At 45.4% G+C, this 19,844-nt stretch overlaps 1 protein-coding gene across 1 annotated transcript in view; it reads right to left on the bottom strand.

Annotated features, from left to right (window-relative positions):
* Positions 1-227: 227 nt before the first annotated feature.
* CUL4B (cullin 4B) overlaps positions 228-19,844 on the bottom strand; it is a 945,370-nt gene continuing 925,753 nt past the window's right edge. The window contains exon 21 of the mRNA XM_078688736.1: positions 228-2,615. Within this exon, the coding sequence (XP_078544862.1) occupies positions 2,520-2,615 (96 nt within the window). The 3' untranslated portion in view covers positions 228-2,519. The remainder of the gene's footprint in view (positions 2,616-19,844) is intronic.

Genomic DNA, 19,844 nt, shown 5'->3' on the forward strand with positions numbered 1-19,844 from the left:
ATGTCTCACCTTTACTTAATTGCTACATCTGTAAAGAAGAAAGAGTTATTTCCCCTCAGTGAAACTCTTGAAGAACCCTTTGGTATAGGATACCCAAAGCTATCAATAGCTTCATAGAGAGAAATTACATTGTTCATTCCAGGAGATGTGTAGAACTAGATTTAGAGTTAACTGTAATGATTATTCAAGCGTACCCACAATACAACACATGTTTTACAACAACAATGTAACACAAAACTGTTTTAATATTTATTAAATGACACAAAATACCTAGATAACAGACTCTCTCACTCTTTGAAGGGACACATATTTACATTATTTACCATCTTAGAAAGATTCTGTACCCATTTCATATTTACTATGAAACATTAAAAAGGTTTGTTGCAGCGGATGCAAATGCTGTCACATGCCCTTTTTGCTGGTCAGCATATCGATTAAGTTTTGATATAGCGAACAAGCACAATTTCTCACATTCAATGACCTGAAGTGTAAAGCTTCTCTAAAGTAACAGGATTAGTTTGCCACTCCAGACACAGGCCCAAAGAATGTTTACAAAAGTATATTACATTTGTGAATGCTGCTGTACTCTGAAAAAACATTAGTGTATATTTTCAAAGAAAATACCCTAGAACTAAGTGGAATGATTTAACCATCATTTCACACAATTTTGTATATACAAATAAAAAAGCAATGTTAACACTCGCCTTTGGGACATTGACTGAACTTTCATCAAATGAATGTTATGCCATAATAAATGCTATTAATAACTGATTCGATGCAAGATTAAAATCTGAACCTGAACTATTTAACTTACTTTTTACAGTATTAACTTTGGCACCTTCTGTTAACTAAGGAGTGAAACTATTTGCAGTCAAAGGAAAAAGTGCTTTGAACCTTTAAGTAGAACGCTTAACCACTGATGTGAAGTTAAAAACTAAAATTACATTTATACATCCAGTACACTGCAGTTTGATGTACTGCATGGAAAAGTCAACAGAAGCACAATATAATAATAATAAAAAAGTCCCTATTAAAAAGAATCTTTCCACAAGGCACATTCAAGAGGAAAAATCCCAAAGGAACAAAACCAGGAGAGCAAAAAAATAGCGAGGGGCTGCTCATTGTTGGTACCATACATACTAATTTATCCACAACTTTTGAAAATGTTTAGCAATTCAAACATTTCTTATGCGGCAGTTTAAGATACATTTGGGAAAAAAACATCTGTAACAATGGAAGTCTAGTGCAGATTAGACATTTGCGAGAGACCTGGACTGTAAACTGGCTAAGTGAATGTTTTTCTGGGCCATGGTTTTCACAAATGCTTTAACATTGTGCACCAAAAACAAAAGGCAACAATGGCAACTCAGTATATTTTAGCATTTGTTCAAGAAAGGAAACATTGTGGACTACTGAGACCAGAACATTGAGCGTCTGGAGCAAATGGACAAGAGACATTTTCAGGCAGTTAACCCAAACCATAACAAGCAAGCCCCAATACAGTCTCATTTTCAGTTATTCAGCACTGTGCTTTCTGAAAAACAAATAATTCAGTAGAGGTCACTTCAGAAGTGATGTTGGCATCTGGACTGTGGAACCCAGGCAGAGAGCAGAAAAGAGGTAGAGCAATTTAGCTGCAACGCTGACACAGGTAAGGTCTAACAGGCCAACAACCAAACTCAGATTATTATCTTACTTTAAATACATTCATGCCCTAAAGAAGCTTCAGCATTCCAATGGAATTAATAGTTTTAAAATGTAAAATATAATGTATTTATAGAGGGGTGAGAAGTGGTTTGATATCATACTACTTTTTTTATAACCCTTATTTGCTACTTTGCTTGTTGGGGGTTTCGAGGAATGCTAGACAGGCCAACATCTCTTGTCCACAGATTTAGTTTTACAAACATTGTAAATAATTAAGAATTAAACATCAGTAGAAGCCGAAAACAGTCCATTTGTACTCAAACACTACAGTAGATGCATCGAAGATTCATGAATTCACACTACGAAGAACCTTCACTAGAAACACATTTATCCTCATACATTTTACTTGGTTAGCACCTCAGAAGGTATGTTCTGGGCTAATAATGTTATTAGCACAATCCAGACTCTTAGTATCTGCACAAAATGTTGGCATGCAATCTTCATCATGGCTGAAAGGCTACTCTAAGAGCCTATGGTCACAACAGCCAATGTGAAAAATATTTGTTATATTTCTAGAATATTGTTCTTCAGTCCCAGAGACAAGTGAAGCCACAAAGTAAAGGTACTTTCGAAGATTTTTCTGCATATCAAAACAACATGCAGTGAGTTCAACAGCATTCTTTGTAAATGTAAATAGTACTTTTAAATGGGCATTGGTTTGACTAAAAAAGTCAACAATACTCTTTCGCCATTGCACAGCTTTCATTCAGTCATCGGTGGTATAAAAACTCAGTTAATGGGATCAATAGGCGAGTTCATCCACTGGTATTTGAGGAGGACACCAAGTGCTCAGAAAAACAAAGGCCAATACTCTAAGCAACATAGTTGTACTGGTTTGGATTCTCTTTGTCTCTTTCCATGTAGTCTCTGTCGATTAGGGACTCTATTCGCTTCTTAAGATCGGCAGGCTGAAAAATAAGTTTCAATATTCAGTGTTGCAGTTTAAAATATTTAAAGGCTGTTTTTTTTAAGACCATACCATTTTAAAACCACACATAATTAGCTATACTTGAATATCTAAACACAATACATATCTAATACAATTACTACTTGTAATCCTTTGAATTGTAGACATTGCATGTGTTGGATATGCACATCATTATTGAGAATCAATTTTTCTGAGACACATCTAACAAAAGATTCTCCCCACCCCCACTCAATATCAAATCAATAAATCTCAAAAAGTTCAGACAGAAAAAATCCTATTACAATTCTGTCTAGAAACCAAAACCAAAAAGGGAGGGTGCAGATGAACATGTAACATGCCTTTGGTAATGCCTTTTCTGGTACAGACTATCTAACAGCAGAATCCTCATCTTGTGAATTTCCCTATGCACCAGACTGGATCTGGAAACTTTTGCTAGTAACTTCCCCATGCATCGATAGTGGGCTTTGTTTGGTTCACTGTCAGATCTCTCCTGCCCCTGATGTGACTTCAGGAGATATATATATATATATATAAGTAATATATATATAAGTAATATATATATATATATATATATATATAAGTAATATATATATATATATATATATATAAGTAATATATATATATATATATATAAGTAATATATATATATATATATAAGTAATATATATATATATATATAAGTAATATATATAAGTAATATATATATATATATATATAAGTAATATATATATATATATATATAAGTAATATATATATATATATATATATATAAGTAATATATATATATATATATATATATATATATATATATATATATATATATATATATATATATATATATATCCCCTACTGGCAGTCGCCAGTCGGTAGTTATAGTTAGGACCTATTTTTCATAGGAAATCAGCAACATTCTATTTGCCATAACTTTGGCACCGGTTGATGAATCTTCGTGACATTTTCAGAACTTACGGCCAGCTCCAGTCCGCTCCTATCCTGAAAGTTTAGGGGCGATTCGTCCAGCAGGGGCTGAGAAAAAAGGATGGTCCCAAAACGTGTTTTCCCCATGTTGTTTCCCATAGGAAATTTTAGACACGGCTACAGCCCAAACTGCTGAACGGAATTACACAAAATTTTGCAAAAAGGTAGCCCTTGGTTCAGAAAGCGCCCTTTATTTTAAATGGTGTAAATCCATTTAGTAGTTCCTGTGAATAGTGGTAGTCATTTTTTCATAGGAAACTTTAGCCACTTATAGCAAAAACTGCTGAACGGAATTACAACAAATTTGATAAAAAGGTACTGCTTGGCTCAGAAAGCTACCTTTTTAGAAATGGTGTAAATCCGTTTAGTAGTTGTAAGAAAGTGGCTCTATATATACTGGACCAAAGTAAGGTACAGTGTGTATAGAGTCCCCAATCTCCAGAGGTATACCAGAGGTTAAAGTCAGATCTGACCTTACTCTCTAAAGTGGTAGCTTGGTCGAGCAGTAAGGCAGTATTAGAGGATAGTGTAAACATTTGTTGTACACACTCAGTCAGCAAAAGGTTTCACACACTCAAGAACTGAACTCTAGGCCAATTTTTTATAGTTGTTTTATTTTGGAACCAACAGGTATCACAATATACTTTTCTCAATATGCGTGACTTTGGGTAATTACTTTGCAGAAAGGCAATTGACTTGGTAAGTACAATAGTTACTGGGGTTTCAATAGGCAACACAATTCTAAACACAATTTAACATTGAGCTCAATGGGGTTTTCTACATAAATGCAGTTGATTACTTTCAGGATTACTTTTCTAACCACAGGACTTGGTACTGGATTCAGTTCCAGGGCCTAAGCTGTAAACAGTTAAGTAAAATCGTTTTGGTTACAGTTGTCATTTTTAAAGAATATAAATGTATTTTCAAAGTTGACACTTAGAAACTTTTCAGTGAAAAACGAGCAATGTTATCCTATGGAAGGAAATTCAAGTCACAGGTAAAGTAGGTTCTCGTTACTTTTGTAATCCAGTACAAAGTTTTGTTTCGATTCCGATTGGAGAAAAGGAGTTTGCATCCGAACCCAATAGCCGAAAAAAACAATCTGAGCATGGAAAGGATGCCCATGCGCACTGTAGTCCAGGGGAGGAGTCACCTATTTCGTGATACTTCGAAGACTCTTCCAAGACAACAAAGTGCAATCATCCGGACCCAACACTAGGCGGCGATCTATGCACAGATATGAATTCAGCAGCCCACATGCCTCGAACAGTCACATGCCTCGAACAGTTAAGTATTTACGTTTCAGTAGTTGGTACAATTTTAAAAGAATATTTGTAATTTGCAAAAATCGACACTTAGAAGAAATTTCAGAGAAAAACAGTCAATGGTTTCCTATGGGAGAAAATGCAGGTAACTGGTAAGTACAGTTAGGATTACTTTTGCAGTTCAATACTGAGCTAGAAAGTACAGCACTGGCTTCTCTCCAGATCCCAGGTGAGAATTTCGGAAATCGTTATTCGGCTGATTTTAGAGAAATATTTTAAAGTTTAAAAACTCCACACTTAGAAGAAATTTCAGTGAAAACCAGTCAATGTTAGCCTATGGAAGGAAAGTGAGTTATCAGCTTTCAGGTGAGTACTCGACTGGTGAGGTTAAGGTTCTGGGCATAGACTCAGGGGTCTCCCAGGGTCGGAAAGGTACAGTTGTAACACCCTCAGCGGCACAGGGGCAGCCGGGTGCAGAGAGAGTACGCCCAATGCAATCCAATGGAGGGTAGGGGGCTTTTGGTTGGTGGCTGCAAGCAGGCAGGCCACACGGCTGTGGGAGCTGAGCTCCTGGTCACTTACTCTGGGCAAGTGGGGAAGTAGAGTAGGGTAGTAGTTGCACTTCCAGCGGCACTCGGGCGGCTGGGTGCAGGGTGCTTTTGAGCAGTCGGGCGCTCAATGTTATCCAATGGGAAAGTTACAAAGTGAACAAAGGCTGCAGGCTCGGGGACGGAGATTCTTCAGGTGTGACCACCACTTCGAGAGGTAAGTTGGGATCTTGGAGAAGAGGTAGGTACCCCAAAGGAAGGCACAGGTGGCAGTGGGGAGCAGGGGTGTCTTTTGGCGTCGGGGAATCTTACCCTCAGCTGGTCGCGGGTTGGAGGGGTCGCTGGTTCTGAGGCAGCAGGCGTCGTCTGGGTCGTCGAGGAGGGTCTTTGGGCGCTGGACTTCGGGTCCTAGTTGCCGGGGCACATCCTCGTGGTCTTTGTTCACTCAGGCACAGGCCGGGCTGGGGGTGCAGAGTGGGCTGGATTCACGGTTCCTGGCTGGTACCAGGGGTATTGCGGTTTGATCAGAACCACTGCTCGTGGGAGTCCCAGTCTTTTGGAAGGGTCAAGGCAGGCAGGTCCTCCGGGGTTTTCGAGGTTGCTGTCCGCAGGAGACGCCGGAGTTTCGCAGGAGCCGGTTCAAGGATCAACAGGCCTGTAGGGTTCCGGGGCCAAGTCAGTGGGTGTCGTACTTTTGTTAGCAAATGCACAGCAGGTCGTCTTGTTTCTTGTTGTTCTTCTTGTAATCGGGATCTGAGGAAGGAAGGTTCAGGGTGCCCCTAAATACTGAATTCAGGGGCGTTACAGGTAGGTCATGGGCAGGGACCAATGCGTCCCTGTCCTGGGGTGAGTACACCCACTAGGCTGTGGGAGGGGGGGGCAGGAGCCTAGCTGCGATTGGGCAGGGCTCCCGATCTTCAAGATGGCCGGAGCCCAGAGACGTGCTTCACCTCGCCTCTCCCACCTGAGGGATGGGGTTGGCATAGGCTGGCACACCCCCTTTCCTCACTTAGGGTTTCGCGCCGTTCTTCCCGCCAGAGTGGGGGTCAGAACCGGTGGGGGCCAGTTGCTGAGTACAGCAAGTGGCCTGGAGAAGATCACAAAGGCAGTATGCCTTTGAAGCTTCCCCTGCCCATCCTGGAAGAGAAGGCTTGGCACCTCATCCCAGGATGTGCATTGTTCCAGGCCCACGAGAGCGGCAGGCTCTCGACCCAGGGGTCCAGAAACATGTCTGGTGGTGGCAGCCTCGGTAGCCACACAGTCAGGACACTGGGAGTTGGTTAGGTTTCAGGGGGCATCTCTAAGATGCCCTCTGTCGTGCATTTTACATGAACATTTTACATGGCATCAGTATTGGTTTATTGTGCTGAGGAGTTTGTTACCAAACTTCAGTCTTCAGTGAAGCCATTATCGTGCTATGGAGTTTGTAATGACAACCTCCCAGCACCATATACTCTTAATGGCAGCACTGCACTTACAGTGCCCAGGAATGGCCCTGGGTACTGTAGGGGCACAGGGCTCTGCATCTGTGCCCACACCACTGGCATAGGGCCCCTGGCAAGAGGGGTGACTGATGGATACCAGGGCAGTGAGCTGGTGAGCATGGCACACTGGGATGTGGAAGTGGCCAGGTCCCAACAAGGCGGCCTGGGCTCACACGAGCACAGTGGGGGGTTAATACTGATATGATTTCAAACTCTGCGCAATGTTCATGACAATATTCAAAGCAGTGTGACAAACTCTTTATACAATTTTAATCATTGCATGATGTGCTGTATTCAGATTTCAATAAACATATTCAAAAAGCAAACAATTACATGTGTGTCACAGTTTTTATTTACAATAATAGAGTCGCAATTATTCAAAACAAAACAAAGGCCCACTGCATTTCGGGACGTCTGTCCCTTCGTCAGGGGCGAATCTGCAAGAATGTAATCACGCAAATCAATTATCAAATTTCGAAGCATAGAGGAAAAACATTAATTTCACCAAGTGAGCTCATGAACACATTATAAATGTGATGTTAAACCAATGCCAAATACATTGCGCATGCCCTAAGACAGGTGACCCCGTGTCCAGGCAGACCACACCCTGTGCTCAAGCGTGCCAGGCACAATTACTGTACTTGTGTGTCCGAAAAAATCACTTGTGTGTCTGTCTCCACCAGAAAACAACTGCCATGTGTCCACTTACTGAAACTGCTCTGTAGTCTCTAAGTGCGAATTAGAACTCCATAATCTAAAAGATGCAGCAATGTAGGAGGACCATGTCAAGAGCGAAAAGAGTAATAAATCGTGACTGAATAATCAGTATGCTGCTTTAGGCAGCATACCTTGATAATCAAGCAGCACGTGATTCCTCAGTGACACCTGAACTCGACGGGTGTGCACTGTGCTGCCTGAAGATATCACCCTTGCCTGATTGTGCCGGTGCCACTGCCATTCGCATCGCGCTTTATGTAAATGTGCCCCAATCCTGTCTCGATCTTGGCTTGCTGCCATTTTGTTTATTGTTGTTGTTGTTGTTGTGACACCCTGCCCGGATCTCCACCCCGCTCCCGCCTCCCTGCTGCTCCTCCCTCGCCCCTCCCCTCCCCTCCCACTATCCACATATGTCAGATGCTTTAACGCGCAGCGGTAGCGCCCCATGCGCGCCGAAGGTGCGCCAAAGGTGCGCCCGTCTACGCCGGACCGCGCCTGGACCGCGCCCAGCGCCAGACCCCCTGCCCCCGTATTTCCCACTTCTCCCGCTTAACGTACGACGCCGCTTCCCTCTCAGCACTTAACCCCGGCCGATTCCCTAACTGCTACGAGGCCGCCCCAGGTCACACCTATGGACCCTTCACCTGCTACTCCTGCAAGTTCGACTGCATCAGGACCCACACCAAATCAACTAATCTCAAACAGAACTCCGACAACAACCACCTAAAGTGCATCCTGCTCAACACCCGCTCGGTACACAGACACTCCATTGAACTTTGGAACCTACTCGACACCACATCGCCGGACATCGCCTTCCTTACAGAAACCTGGATGAACGCCTCATCAGCGCCTGACATCCCCATAGCCATCCCTGACGGCTACAAGATCACTCGAAAGGACCGCATCAACCAAACGGGAGGAGGCATAGCCATCGTCCATAAGAACACCATCCGCATCACGACCAGTTCCGACGATAACCTCGCTACCGCCGAACACCTTCACTGTCAGATCCACACCGACCCCAAGACCACACTCAGAGGCACCCTCATCTACAGACCTCCAGGACCCCGCACACAATTCAGCGAAGACATCACCGACTTCATCAGCCCACATGCCCTCTCCTCCGAGAACTACATTCTACTGGGAGACCTCAACTTCCACCTGGAAAAGAATAACGACAACACCACCACCACCCTTATGAACAACCTGGCCAACCTCGGACTCAAACAACTTGTTAACACCCCCACCCACCTTGCCGGACACACGCTCGACCCAATCTTCACCTCCAGCAAACACATCTCCTTCGATCACACCACAGCTCTCCATTGGACGGACCACAGCTGCATTCACTTCAACTACACAAAGACCACGACCCACAACCCCCCACAACCTATTCCCCGAAGAAATTGGAACAAAATCACCACCGCCAAGCTCTCCTCTTCGCTTCACCTAAACCCTCCTGCCAAATCATCGAACCCAAACCAAGCAGCCACCAACCTCACACAATGGATCACCCTCAGCGCCGACGAACTAGCACCCTTGAAAAGTCATCAAATCAAGCAAGGTAGCAAAAAAGCCCCCTGGTTCAACGATGACCTTAAGAAATCCAAGAAACTCTGCCGCACCCTCGAGAAAGCCTGGAGAAAAAACCCAACCACTGACAACCTGGCCACCTTCAAGAACGCCACCCGCAAACACCACCAACTTATCCGATCCACTAAGAAATCAGCACTCAAAGATTGACTTGACAACTCAACAACACCCAAAACAGCAAGGAACTATTCAACATCGTAAAAGAATTTACCAACCCCACCGCCGGCACCAACGACATCACTCCCTCACAAGACCTCTGCGACTCTTTATCCTCATTCTTCCACAACAAAATCGCCGACATATACAACAGCTTTGAAAACCAGTCCGAAGACAAATCAACACCACCCACCCCCGAACCAAAACAGCACTCTAACAACCTTTGCGCCTGGAACCCAATCACTACTGAAGACACCATCCGCCTGATGAACTCCATCCACTCAGGATCGCCAACCGACCCATGCCCCCACCACATTTTCAACAAAGCAGACTCCATCATCGCACCCCATCTCCGCGATGTCATCAATGTTCCTTCAACTCTGCTACCTTCGGAAATCTGGAAACATGCCGAACTCAGCGCCCTTCTGAAGAAACCCACAGCAGACCCCTCTGATCTTAAGAACTACCGCCCCATCTCGCTCCTCCCATTCCCTGCCAAAGTCATCGAGAAAGCCGTCAACAATCAGCTCGCCGCCTTCCTTGAAACCAACAAATCCCTCGACCCCTCACAGTCCGGCTTCCGAGCCAAACACAGCACTGAAACCGTCCTCATCGCAGCTACAGACGACATCCGAACACTACTGGACAACGGAGAAACAGCTGCCCTCATCCTACTTGACCTCTCCGCCGCCTTCGACACAGTCTGTCATAGCACCCTCATACAACGCCTCAACAACATCGGAATACAAGGAAAAGCACTGGACTGGATCATCTCGTTCCTCACCGGAAGAACCCAGAGAGTCCGCCTTCCCCCTTCAAATCAGAGGCCACCGAAGTCATCTGCGGCGTACCACAAGGATCATCACTCAGTCCCACCCTCTTCAACGTTTACATGAGTCCCCTCGCATCCATCGCGCGACAACACAACCTCAACATCATCTCCTACGCTGACGACACCCAGCTGATCCTCTCCCTCACCAAAGACCGCCAAAACTAACCTACACGAAGGAATGAAAGAAGTAGCCGAATGGATGAAGAACAGCCGTCTAAAACTAAACTCGGACAAAACGGAAGTCCTCATCTTAGGATCATCCCCCTCTGCCTGGGACGACTCATGGTGGCCACCGGCCTTGGGTACAGCACCCATACCTACTGATCACGCACGTAACCTGGGCTTCATCCTGGACTCCTCCCTCTCGTTGACCAGACAAGTCAACGCCGTCTCATCATCATGCTTCAACATCCTACGCATGCTCAAAAAAATCTTCCGTTGGATCCCCACCGAAACAAGAAAGACAGTCACCCACACACTGGTCACAAGACGACTGGATTATGGAAATACCCTTTACCCCGGAACCACAGCCAAACTAAAGAAAAAACTCCAACGCATCCAAAACGCCTCAGCCAGACTCATACTGGATATCCCCCGTCAAGCTCACATTTCCGGTCACCTGAAAGACCTCCACTGGCTCCCCATCAACAAAAGAATAACGTTCCGTCTCCTCACCCACGCACACAAGGCCCTCTACGACCTAGGACCCGAATGCCTCAACACACTACTATCCTTCTACACCCCCACCCGCCAACTACGATCGTCCAATCAAGCCCTCGCCGCAATTCCGCGCATCCATAGATCCACCATGGGAGGAAGATCCTTCTCCTACTTAGCGGCCAAAACCTGGAATTCTCTCCCCACCCACCTCCGCCTTACACAGAACCACCTCTCCTTCAGAAAGCAGCTAAAAACCTGGCTCCCTCAAGCGCTTTGAGACCCTCTTGGTGAGTGGTGCGCTATACAAATTTCTGAACTTGAACTTGAACACCTTTCCCAGAGAACGCCAATACCCACTCTCTAGGGAATCCCAAGCACTAATTGATCAAGGGCCCACTATGTGGGACTATCCCCCTGAAACACTCTGATTTTCCCCATTCAAAAAGAGTAAAGAGGTAATTTGGCGCTTGGTACAAGACTTATCTCCCCTCAACGACATCGTAGCCCCAAAGTTCCCCCTAGTACCAGACCCGTCCATCATGTTAACCAATATACTGGCGAATGCAAATTACTTTTCTGTAATAGACATAAAAAATGCATTCTTTAGCATCCTGCTACACCCCGACAGTCAGTACCTAACCGCATTACGTTTTGAGGGGCCAGCTGCAATTGCAAAGATCACAAGGGTACAGTGAGGCCCCATGGATCTCACTAACTAACTAAAGCAAACGACATCCTGTTATGCAGTCTTCCAAAGCACTATGTCGTCAGGATACAACAAGAAGGGATACAAGGTGGAGAAGAGCAAGGTGCAATAAGTACAGCAGGAGGTTGTAGGAAGCTGGCTCTGTATATACTATACCAACATGAGGTATAGTGAGCACAGAGTCCAGTTTAACCCCAAAGGTAGGCAGAGGTAAAAGTAGATAGCACATTACTCTCCATTTGTGGCAGTGTGGGTGAGCAGTAAGGCTCTATCAGAGGGTAGTGTTAAGCATTTGTTGTACACACTCAGGCAAGAAATGATGCCACACACTCAAAGACTGAACTCAGACCAATTTGTTTGGATCAAAAAGATTTAGTTATTTTATTTCTAGAACTAAGTGAAGAATGATACAGGTAAGCGAAATAATACTTAGTAAAATGTTATGCAGTGTTTTACAGTTGAATGTAGGTTCAAATGCAGTTGGTTGGATTACAGGTCAGTCAACAGTTCGAAATTACTTTTCAGTTACTTTACAGGTTACTGTGTACATTACTTTTTAGATTACTTTTCAGATTACTTTTGTTAATCAGTGTCATATGCCTAGGTATCACAATGAGACATCTCCTAGACAAAAGGTAAGTAGTTCACTTTTAGTACATATGCAGTTTTTCAATGTTTCATACAAACCAATACCACACTTAAAACAATTTCAAGAAAAGCAGTCAATGCAATCCTATGGAAGGATATTAAGTTAACGGTTTTCAGCTAAGTACGTATTTGTGGGAGTTGGTATTCTGGGGTTAGAATTAAGGTTCGCCCAGGGTCAAGTATGCACTCTTGAAACACCATCAGCGGCACTAGGGCGGCAGAGTGCTGAGGCCCAATGTTACCCAAAGGGGAATAGAGGGCCTCCAGTTGGTGGCTGCTCACAAGCAGGTTACAAGGTTGTGGGAGCAAAGCTCCAGGTGTTAGGCTAAGGGCAAAGGGGGATCCAATGAGCAACCCAAGTACACCCGCAGCGGCGCAGGGATGGCTGGGTGTCCAATTAATTTCAATGGGTATTCTCCGATTGCAACGAAGACTGCAGGCTCGGGGACAAAGATCTTCTGGAGGTGACCACTGAATGGAGAGGTAAGTTGGGATGCCTGGGGATGCTGGGACACAGTCTGTTGGGTCACCCAATGCTGTGGGACGTCTGGTGCAGGGGTGCCTTTAGGGATCTGTTTTTTCTTACCAGCTCCGGTCGCGGTGAGGGGGAATCCTCCAGAAAGAAGCTGTTGGCTTTGATTGGAGGTTCATGGCAGGTCAGATCACCAGATCTCAGGTCAAGATCACCGGGGAGACCTCCCAGTGGTGTTGGGCTTCCCGGGCCTTGGGCGTCGGGTGAAGAGTGGTGCAGACTCTGATTTGGCAGGAGCCAGAGTCTGTGGGTGAGCAAATCCAGTGCTCACAGGAGACAAAGTCTTGGTTTTGGAAGGCAGGGCAGGCCCTTCGGGTTCTTGAGGCTACTGGCTGCAGGACACACCAGGATTTCGGTGGAGCAGGTTCGAGGTGGGGACAGGGCGGTAGGGCTGGTGCCAAGTCACGGGACGTCCTCCTCTTCTTAGTTCAGCACGGCTTCTTCGAAGGCAAGGTTCAGGGCTGCCCCTGAATACTAGATTTAGGGGCATTACAGGTAAGGAAAGGTTGGGACCAATAGGTCCCTTCCAGTGGGAGGGGGCTATGCCTCTCTCTGGTTGGCTGAGACGCCCCATCTGCATGATGGCAGTGACAGAGTTGTGCTTCACTTCGACTCCCCCACCTGAGAGGTGGGGTTGGCAAAGGTGGGCACACCTCCCTTCCTCACCTGGTTTTACCGCTGATTCCTGCGCCCAAAGTGGTGTCAGAACATGTGGGAACCAGTTGCTGGAAGCAGCAAAGGGCTGGGGTAGCTCACAAAGGTGGCAAGCCTTAGAAGCTACCCCTTTGTTGACCCTGACCATCCTGAGGGAGTAGGATGTGCATTGTTTCAGACCCATGAGAGCAGCAGGCTCTCGACTCAGGGGTCTAGAAATATGTCTGGGGGTGGCAGCTGGTGAGCAGCCACTCAGCCAGGACACTAGAGTTAGGCCATTTTTCAGGGGGCATCAAGATGCCCTATGAGTGCATCTTTCATTAAATCCCCCACTGGTGTCGGTGTGGGTTTACTGTGCTGAGAAATTTGACACCAAACTTCCCAGTTTTCAGTATTATGGTGCTGTGGAGTTTGTATTGACAACCTCCCAGACCCATAAGCTCTTAATGGAATTACAGCACTTACAATGTCTAAGAATTGGTTTAGACACTGTAGGGGTACAGGGCTCATGCACCTGTACCCTCACAACTGGCATAGTGCACCCAGCTAGAGGGGTGGCCTGGGCAGTGGGTTGTAGGCATGGCACAGGGATGTGTAAAAGCAAATCCAAATGTGAGAAGATCCATGCACTCACATGTGCTGAAAAATATTGTCTGGCATTTCTGTAGTTTATTTATTTATAAAGCTTTATATAGCGCGAACTTGATCCTGAAGGATATCATAGCGCTTTACAATTTGAGGCAATTAAATAACTCCCCACCCTGTGACGCGCGATCATTAATAGCACGTAAAACAGTGGTTAAAGGTGCAGATTGGTTTAATCTCCTGAGTAAGAGAATTGAATATATTAACTCTAAAAAAAAAAATCCCAGCCTGTAGAAAGCATCCCCAATCTAAACTCTTTTCAATACAATTTCAATGATTAAAATTGTAATCCAAAGGTGTTTTTGAAATGTTCGTTTTTTTTCTCTTTTCATAACTTTTTCATTGTGACATTGTATCCACGTTTAAACTTTAGCATAGGTAACTTTAGAATGCAAACATTATGCCCAATGTATTTCGGGCTACACCCTTCATCAGGGGCTTGGTTCCTTGAAGTTGTGCGCTCCGTGCCTTGAAAATTGCAGCTGGAGGGGTGGCTGACCTATGCCAGGGCAGTGGGTTGTAGGCATAGCACACAGGGGTGTGTGCCATGTCGACTCTTCAGTCCGTTTTGCACCAAATCACGCAGCCTGCAAAGGCAGTGTGTGAGTGTAGTGGTACAGGACCTCTAAGGGTGGCACAATAAGTGCTGCAGCCCTTAGAGTCCTTCCCTGGTCACAGTGCCCTTGGTATCTGTGGTACCATTTACAAGGGACTGATATGTAGCCAAAGAGTGCCAATTGGGTTTGTCTCAATGTAGCTTAGGGAACGTACATAGGCCCTGGGTAACTAATGGGCAGGAACCCAGGGCACACTCAGTCAAAGTACATCAACAGTTTTCAAAAAATTGGGGGCAACCATGCAAAAAAGAGCACTTTCTTACAGAGGTTAACTATCTAAGTTACCTGTTTTCAGGGGCCGGTCGACGGGTTACCCCAGAAAGTGCGAACTCCATTAGGGCTATGCCACCAACGCAAGCTAAAAAAGAGCATGCAAATATTCTTGGGCCTTTGCAATTCAATCCAGCAGTGGGTCTTTAATTACAGCACGCTCATCACCTCTTTAATCGAGGCCATGAAAAAGCCCAAAAAATCAGCAGCAAGAAACTCCCATGGACACCCGAAATGCACAATACCTTTTGTAAACTCAAAACAGAGATAATACACTCAGCTGTGCTAAGGACACCAGACTATAATAAGGAATCACTAGCCACAGTGACTAGCGAGGCCTATCTACAGTCTTAATGCACAAATATCCCATAGGGCACAGAGCCCTTGCACATTACAGACAAATAGACTCAGTCATGCAGGGTCACTTCCCATGCAAGCAAGCTCTGTCAGCAGTAGCTTTTGCCATCTATAAAGGCACTTTGTAACAGGGGCACCGCTGACACTATGAAGAACATTCAGTGTTTGCAGTCATACAAAAGAGCATGAGCACTTTCACTACGCAACGGGTTACAAAGTGATTCTCTCTGGAAGTCACTAAAAATAGTGTGCTATTACCTGGTGAACCCAGCCAACCTCATCGCACATGAAATACAGGAGTGGGAAGAGATTCATGATTGTGCAACATACACCCCCAATGAGATCAATCGGGCAGAGATGGACCCCATCCCAGACAGTGAGGCACGGGCCCTCTGTGACGGGCCCTCTGTGACAGACCAGGAGACAGGGGTAAGACACATGGGAGCAGAGGTAGTGACAGCTCGTAGCCTTGCATCTTCGCAAAAGCTACAGGTCACAGAACAGCTTACCCTCCTACCACACCTCTCAGCACAGTGAGCAGAGTTAATAGCGTTGATTAAAGCTCTAAACCAAAGCACAGGGAAGCAACAATTTACTCAGACTCAGCCTATGTCACCACCACAGTGCATTTGAGCATAGGGAGATGGTGAAGGAGAGGCTTCCTGAAATCAGACGGTACAGCCGTCATGCACGAGGATCTCCTTGAGGTACTAATTAAATGCACTGACCCTACTTAAACCCGTAGCCGTAGTAACGTAGTAAAATGTGCCACACATACCATGGGGTAAGTATTTTATATCATGGGGAAATGGACTAGCTTCAGAGGGTTAAGAAGGCCGCTTAAGGAGCGGTTGTGAAAACACATGTACTCCCCCTTACAGCAGACAGCAGAGACAAAACTCACTCAGGACAGACCATACACAGAAACAGCTAAATTATATCTGAGAGAGTTGCAAGAAACAGTGTTACCACACACGAAAGAGTTGTGGGAAGCCAGGGGCTGCACACAGCACACAACTTCATATCAACACTCATACACGGGAAAACCAGTCATGCCTCTGAGCTTAGTAAACATAGCACTGACCCAATTATATCTTCCAGCTCACACTTCAAAAGAAGATATGCTGACAGAACTTCAGACCAATTGGTTTATTCCCAATGTTGCAGAAGTAGTCAAAATGTACTTGAATTAGTGCACCACTTGCCAATTACACGCGCCTAAACCCACCCTAAAGGTCATAGCTTTGACCATCCCTAGACCCATGGAACCCTTCAAGGCACTGCACATCGACTTCATTGACATGATCAATCGATGTGCTAACTACAGGTATTTGATTGTAGTTATTTGTCCGTACTCTAGTTAGATAAAGCAGCCCTTTCGTGCTTTGTGATGCCAAAACATCTGCAACATTTCTGGTGAGGGAGGCAATATCTAGATGGCGGTGCCAGACGTTATCAGATCAGACAATGGGAAACACTTTGCCAACACCATGCTTGGCGGAAGAGCTACTTACCTTCGGTAACAATGAATCTAGTAGAGACACAGTCTAGCTGCAGATTCCTTAACTTAGAATATCCCCAGGCGTCAGACTGGATCCGGAAAACTTTCCGCAGCAGCACCTCTGCGCGCCCGGGGCAGCGGTGCACGGTTCCACCCGGACGTCGTCCACGGAGGTAACATCAGCAGAGCCTTGAGTGGTACAGGGTCGGTGGCTCTGGTAATCTAACCCCAGGGATATGTATGGTGAAAGGTACCAGGTAGTGGTCCGACCAAGGAATGGGAACCGGGGTCAGGGCATCAACTTCTCCCCAGTTAGCAAATATAGGGTCCAGCAGGTGCCCCTGCTGGTGGGTAGGGCCTCTTACTATCTGATTTAACTGAAGAGCCCCCAGTACCTGGCAGAAATCCATGGCCGCTTTGTCCGTGAAGTCCTCCAAGTGCATATTGAGGTCCCCCAGTACCAGGAACTTATCCCTGCACAGCGCAGCCTCAATAATGCCTTCTGCCAGATTATCCCCAAACCCGGCCACGGGGCCCAGGGGTCTGTAGATCAAAAGACCCTTCATCGTGTGTGTTAGACCTGACATCATTGGCATGAGTCTCTCCTCCATTTTTTCTGTTTGCCTCCTCTGTTACGATGTTTTTGCTGGTATATTGCTTTGGGCACTGTGCCACTGCTGATCAGTGCCACAGTGCAAGTGCTCCCTATGTGAAATTGATGTATTGATTGGATTCCATGTTTGGCTTATTTGGTTTACTGTCAGTCCCTAGTAGAGTGCACCAGGAGTGCCAGGGCTTGTAAATACAAATGCTGCTAGTGGGCTTGCAGCACATGTTGTGCCATCCACAAGAGCGGCCTAGTAAAAGTATGTCTACAGGTCTGCCATTGCTAGACCACGTGCAGTCTGACTGTCATGAGGACTTCGCAAGTACACCTACTTGCCAGTCCCTAAACCTTCCCTTAACTTCATGTTAGTCACCCCTATGGTAGGCCCAAGGGCGGGGTGCATTGTAAGCATAAGGTAGGACAAGCCTGACAAGGTTGGCATGTTCTAATAGTGAATTACAGCCATATTCGTTTTTCACTATTGTAAGGTAACCTGCTCTCCATAAGTTAGAACGGGCTGCCAGGATTATTAATGCTATAATCCTAGCGGGCTCAGGGAGCATGGTGCAATGTCGAGTTTGGTATCCCTGAACTCAGGGTTTAATAACGCATTCGTTTGTGTGGATGGTTTTTGGACTCTGTGTTTGAAAATAGCACTTTTAGAAAGTAGCTATTTTCTTGTCTAACTGTCTACCGGTCTCTGCTGGTTCTGGTGTGCGTGTGACAGGAGCTGGGTGGCTCCAGAGGTCTGAATGAGTCAGTGTGGGGTGAGTGGGGCATTTACATTGAGAGTAGGGGAAGAGTATTTATTATTTATTTATTATTTATTTTATCAACTTATATGGCGCAACAGCTACCCAAAAAGGGTTTCCCGGCGCCTAACACACAGCCTGGTAGAAAGTGTAGCCAGCATAAGTGATCAAATTACTGGTTAAACAACCAGGTTTTTATCTCCTTTCGAAACCTGAGAGGGTTTTGCTCTTTGCGTATTTGAATTGGGAGTGTATTCCAAATGACGGGACCTAGGTAGGCAAAAGATTTGCCTCCCATCCTGGCCAGCTTAAATCTGGGGACACAGAATTTTTCAGCTGCTTTTGATCGTAAATTCCTATTTGGGATGTAGGGGGAAGCGAGTGCCTGCAAATATTTAGGAGCGGTACCTGTTTTGATTTTAAATATGTAGTTTAGTGCTTTATACCTAATGCGATTCTCCACCCTCAACCAGTGCAGTTCACGCAGGTAAGGGGACACGCTGCTGTTTTTAGGTATGCCACAAAGAAGACGAGCAGCCGCATTTTTTACAAGCTGCAGTCTTTTTGTGACTGCTTTATTTGCACCTAGATACAGGATGTTCCCGTAGTCAAGCCGAGATGTAATTAAGGCGTTGACCACCGTTTTCTGCATAGGGCTAGGCAGCATCCACAGGATCTTCCTGAGCCATCTCAGGATGGTAAAGCAGATGCTCACTACTTTGTTGACTTGCTGTTTCATGGACAGGGAGTTGTCCAGGATTATACCCAGATTTCTAGCCTGCGGCACTGGTGTTGGGAGATTTCCCATCTGGGCAGGCCAATGTAATGAGTTCCAAAGCTCTGGTTGCCTGCCCAGAAGGAGAATCTCCGTCTTATCTCCATTTAATTTCAACTGGTTAGTTGACATCCAGTTGAAAATGGATAGCAGGCCAGCTTTAAGGAGAGATGGAGAAGAAGTTTGAGGTTCAGATAGTGAGAACACAATCTGAGAATCGTCGGCATACGACATGAAGGTTAGACCCGCTTTTTCCACTAGATCCACTAGGGGTCTAAGATATAAATTGAAAAAGAGCGGGCTAAGGATGGAGCCCTGCGGTACTCCATGAGGGGTATTGAAAGTTTACGAACATGCCGCTGACGATGATATTTGAAAGGTCCGATGACTCAGGAATGATCTAATCCATTGGAGTGCGTTTCCGCCTATTCCATTTTTTCCTAGTAGAGTGATTAGCCTTTTATGCGATACGGTGTCAAAGGCTGCGCTTAAGTCAAGTAAAATAAGCGCAACCGTTTGACCATCATCGAGGAGTTTCCTCATGGTTTCAGAAACACCCAGTAGGGCAGTTTCTGTAGAAAAACCCGCTCGGAAACCTGACTGGGTGGAGTGAAGTAAGGCATTTTCCTCTGAAAAAAGCGTCAGTGCTGAATGCACATGTCTTCCAAGCATTTGGAAAAAGCGGGAAGGAGTGAAATAGGCCTATAATTGGCCAATTTATCCGGATCGGCTGTAGGTTTTTTCAACAGGGGTGTCACTATGGCATGTTTCCATATCTTTGGCACTGTGGAAAGCTCTAAAGATGAATTTAGGGTGTCCGCGATGATTTTAAGGGCAGGCGTGTCAAGTAATTTTATTATCTTGATAGGAATGGGATCCTGTGGAGAACCAGATTTTATCGTCTTCATAATT

This window comes from Lissotriton helveticus, chromosome 4_1, assembly GCF_964261635.1.
Source record: "Lissotriton helveticus chromosome 4_1, aLisHel1.1, whole genome shotgun sequence".
In the NCBI taxonomy this organism is placed as follows: domain Eukaryota; kingdom Metazoa; phylum Chordata; class Amphibia; order Caudata; family Salamandridae; genus Lissotriton; species Lissotriton helveticus.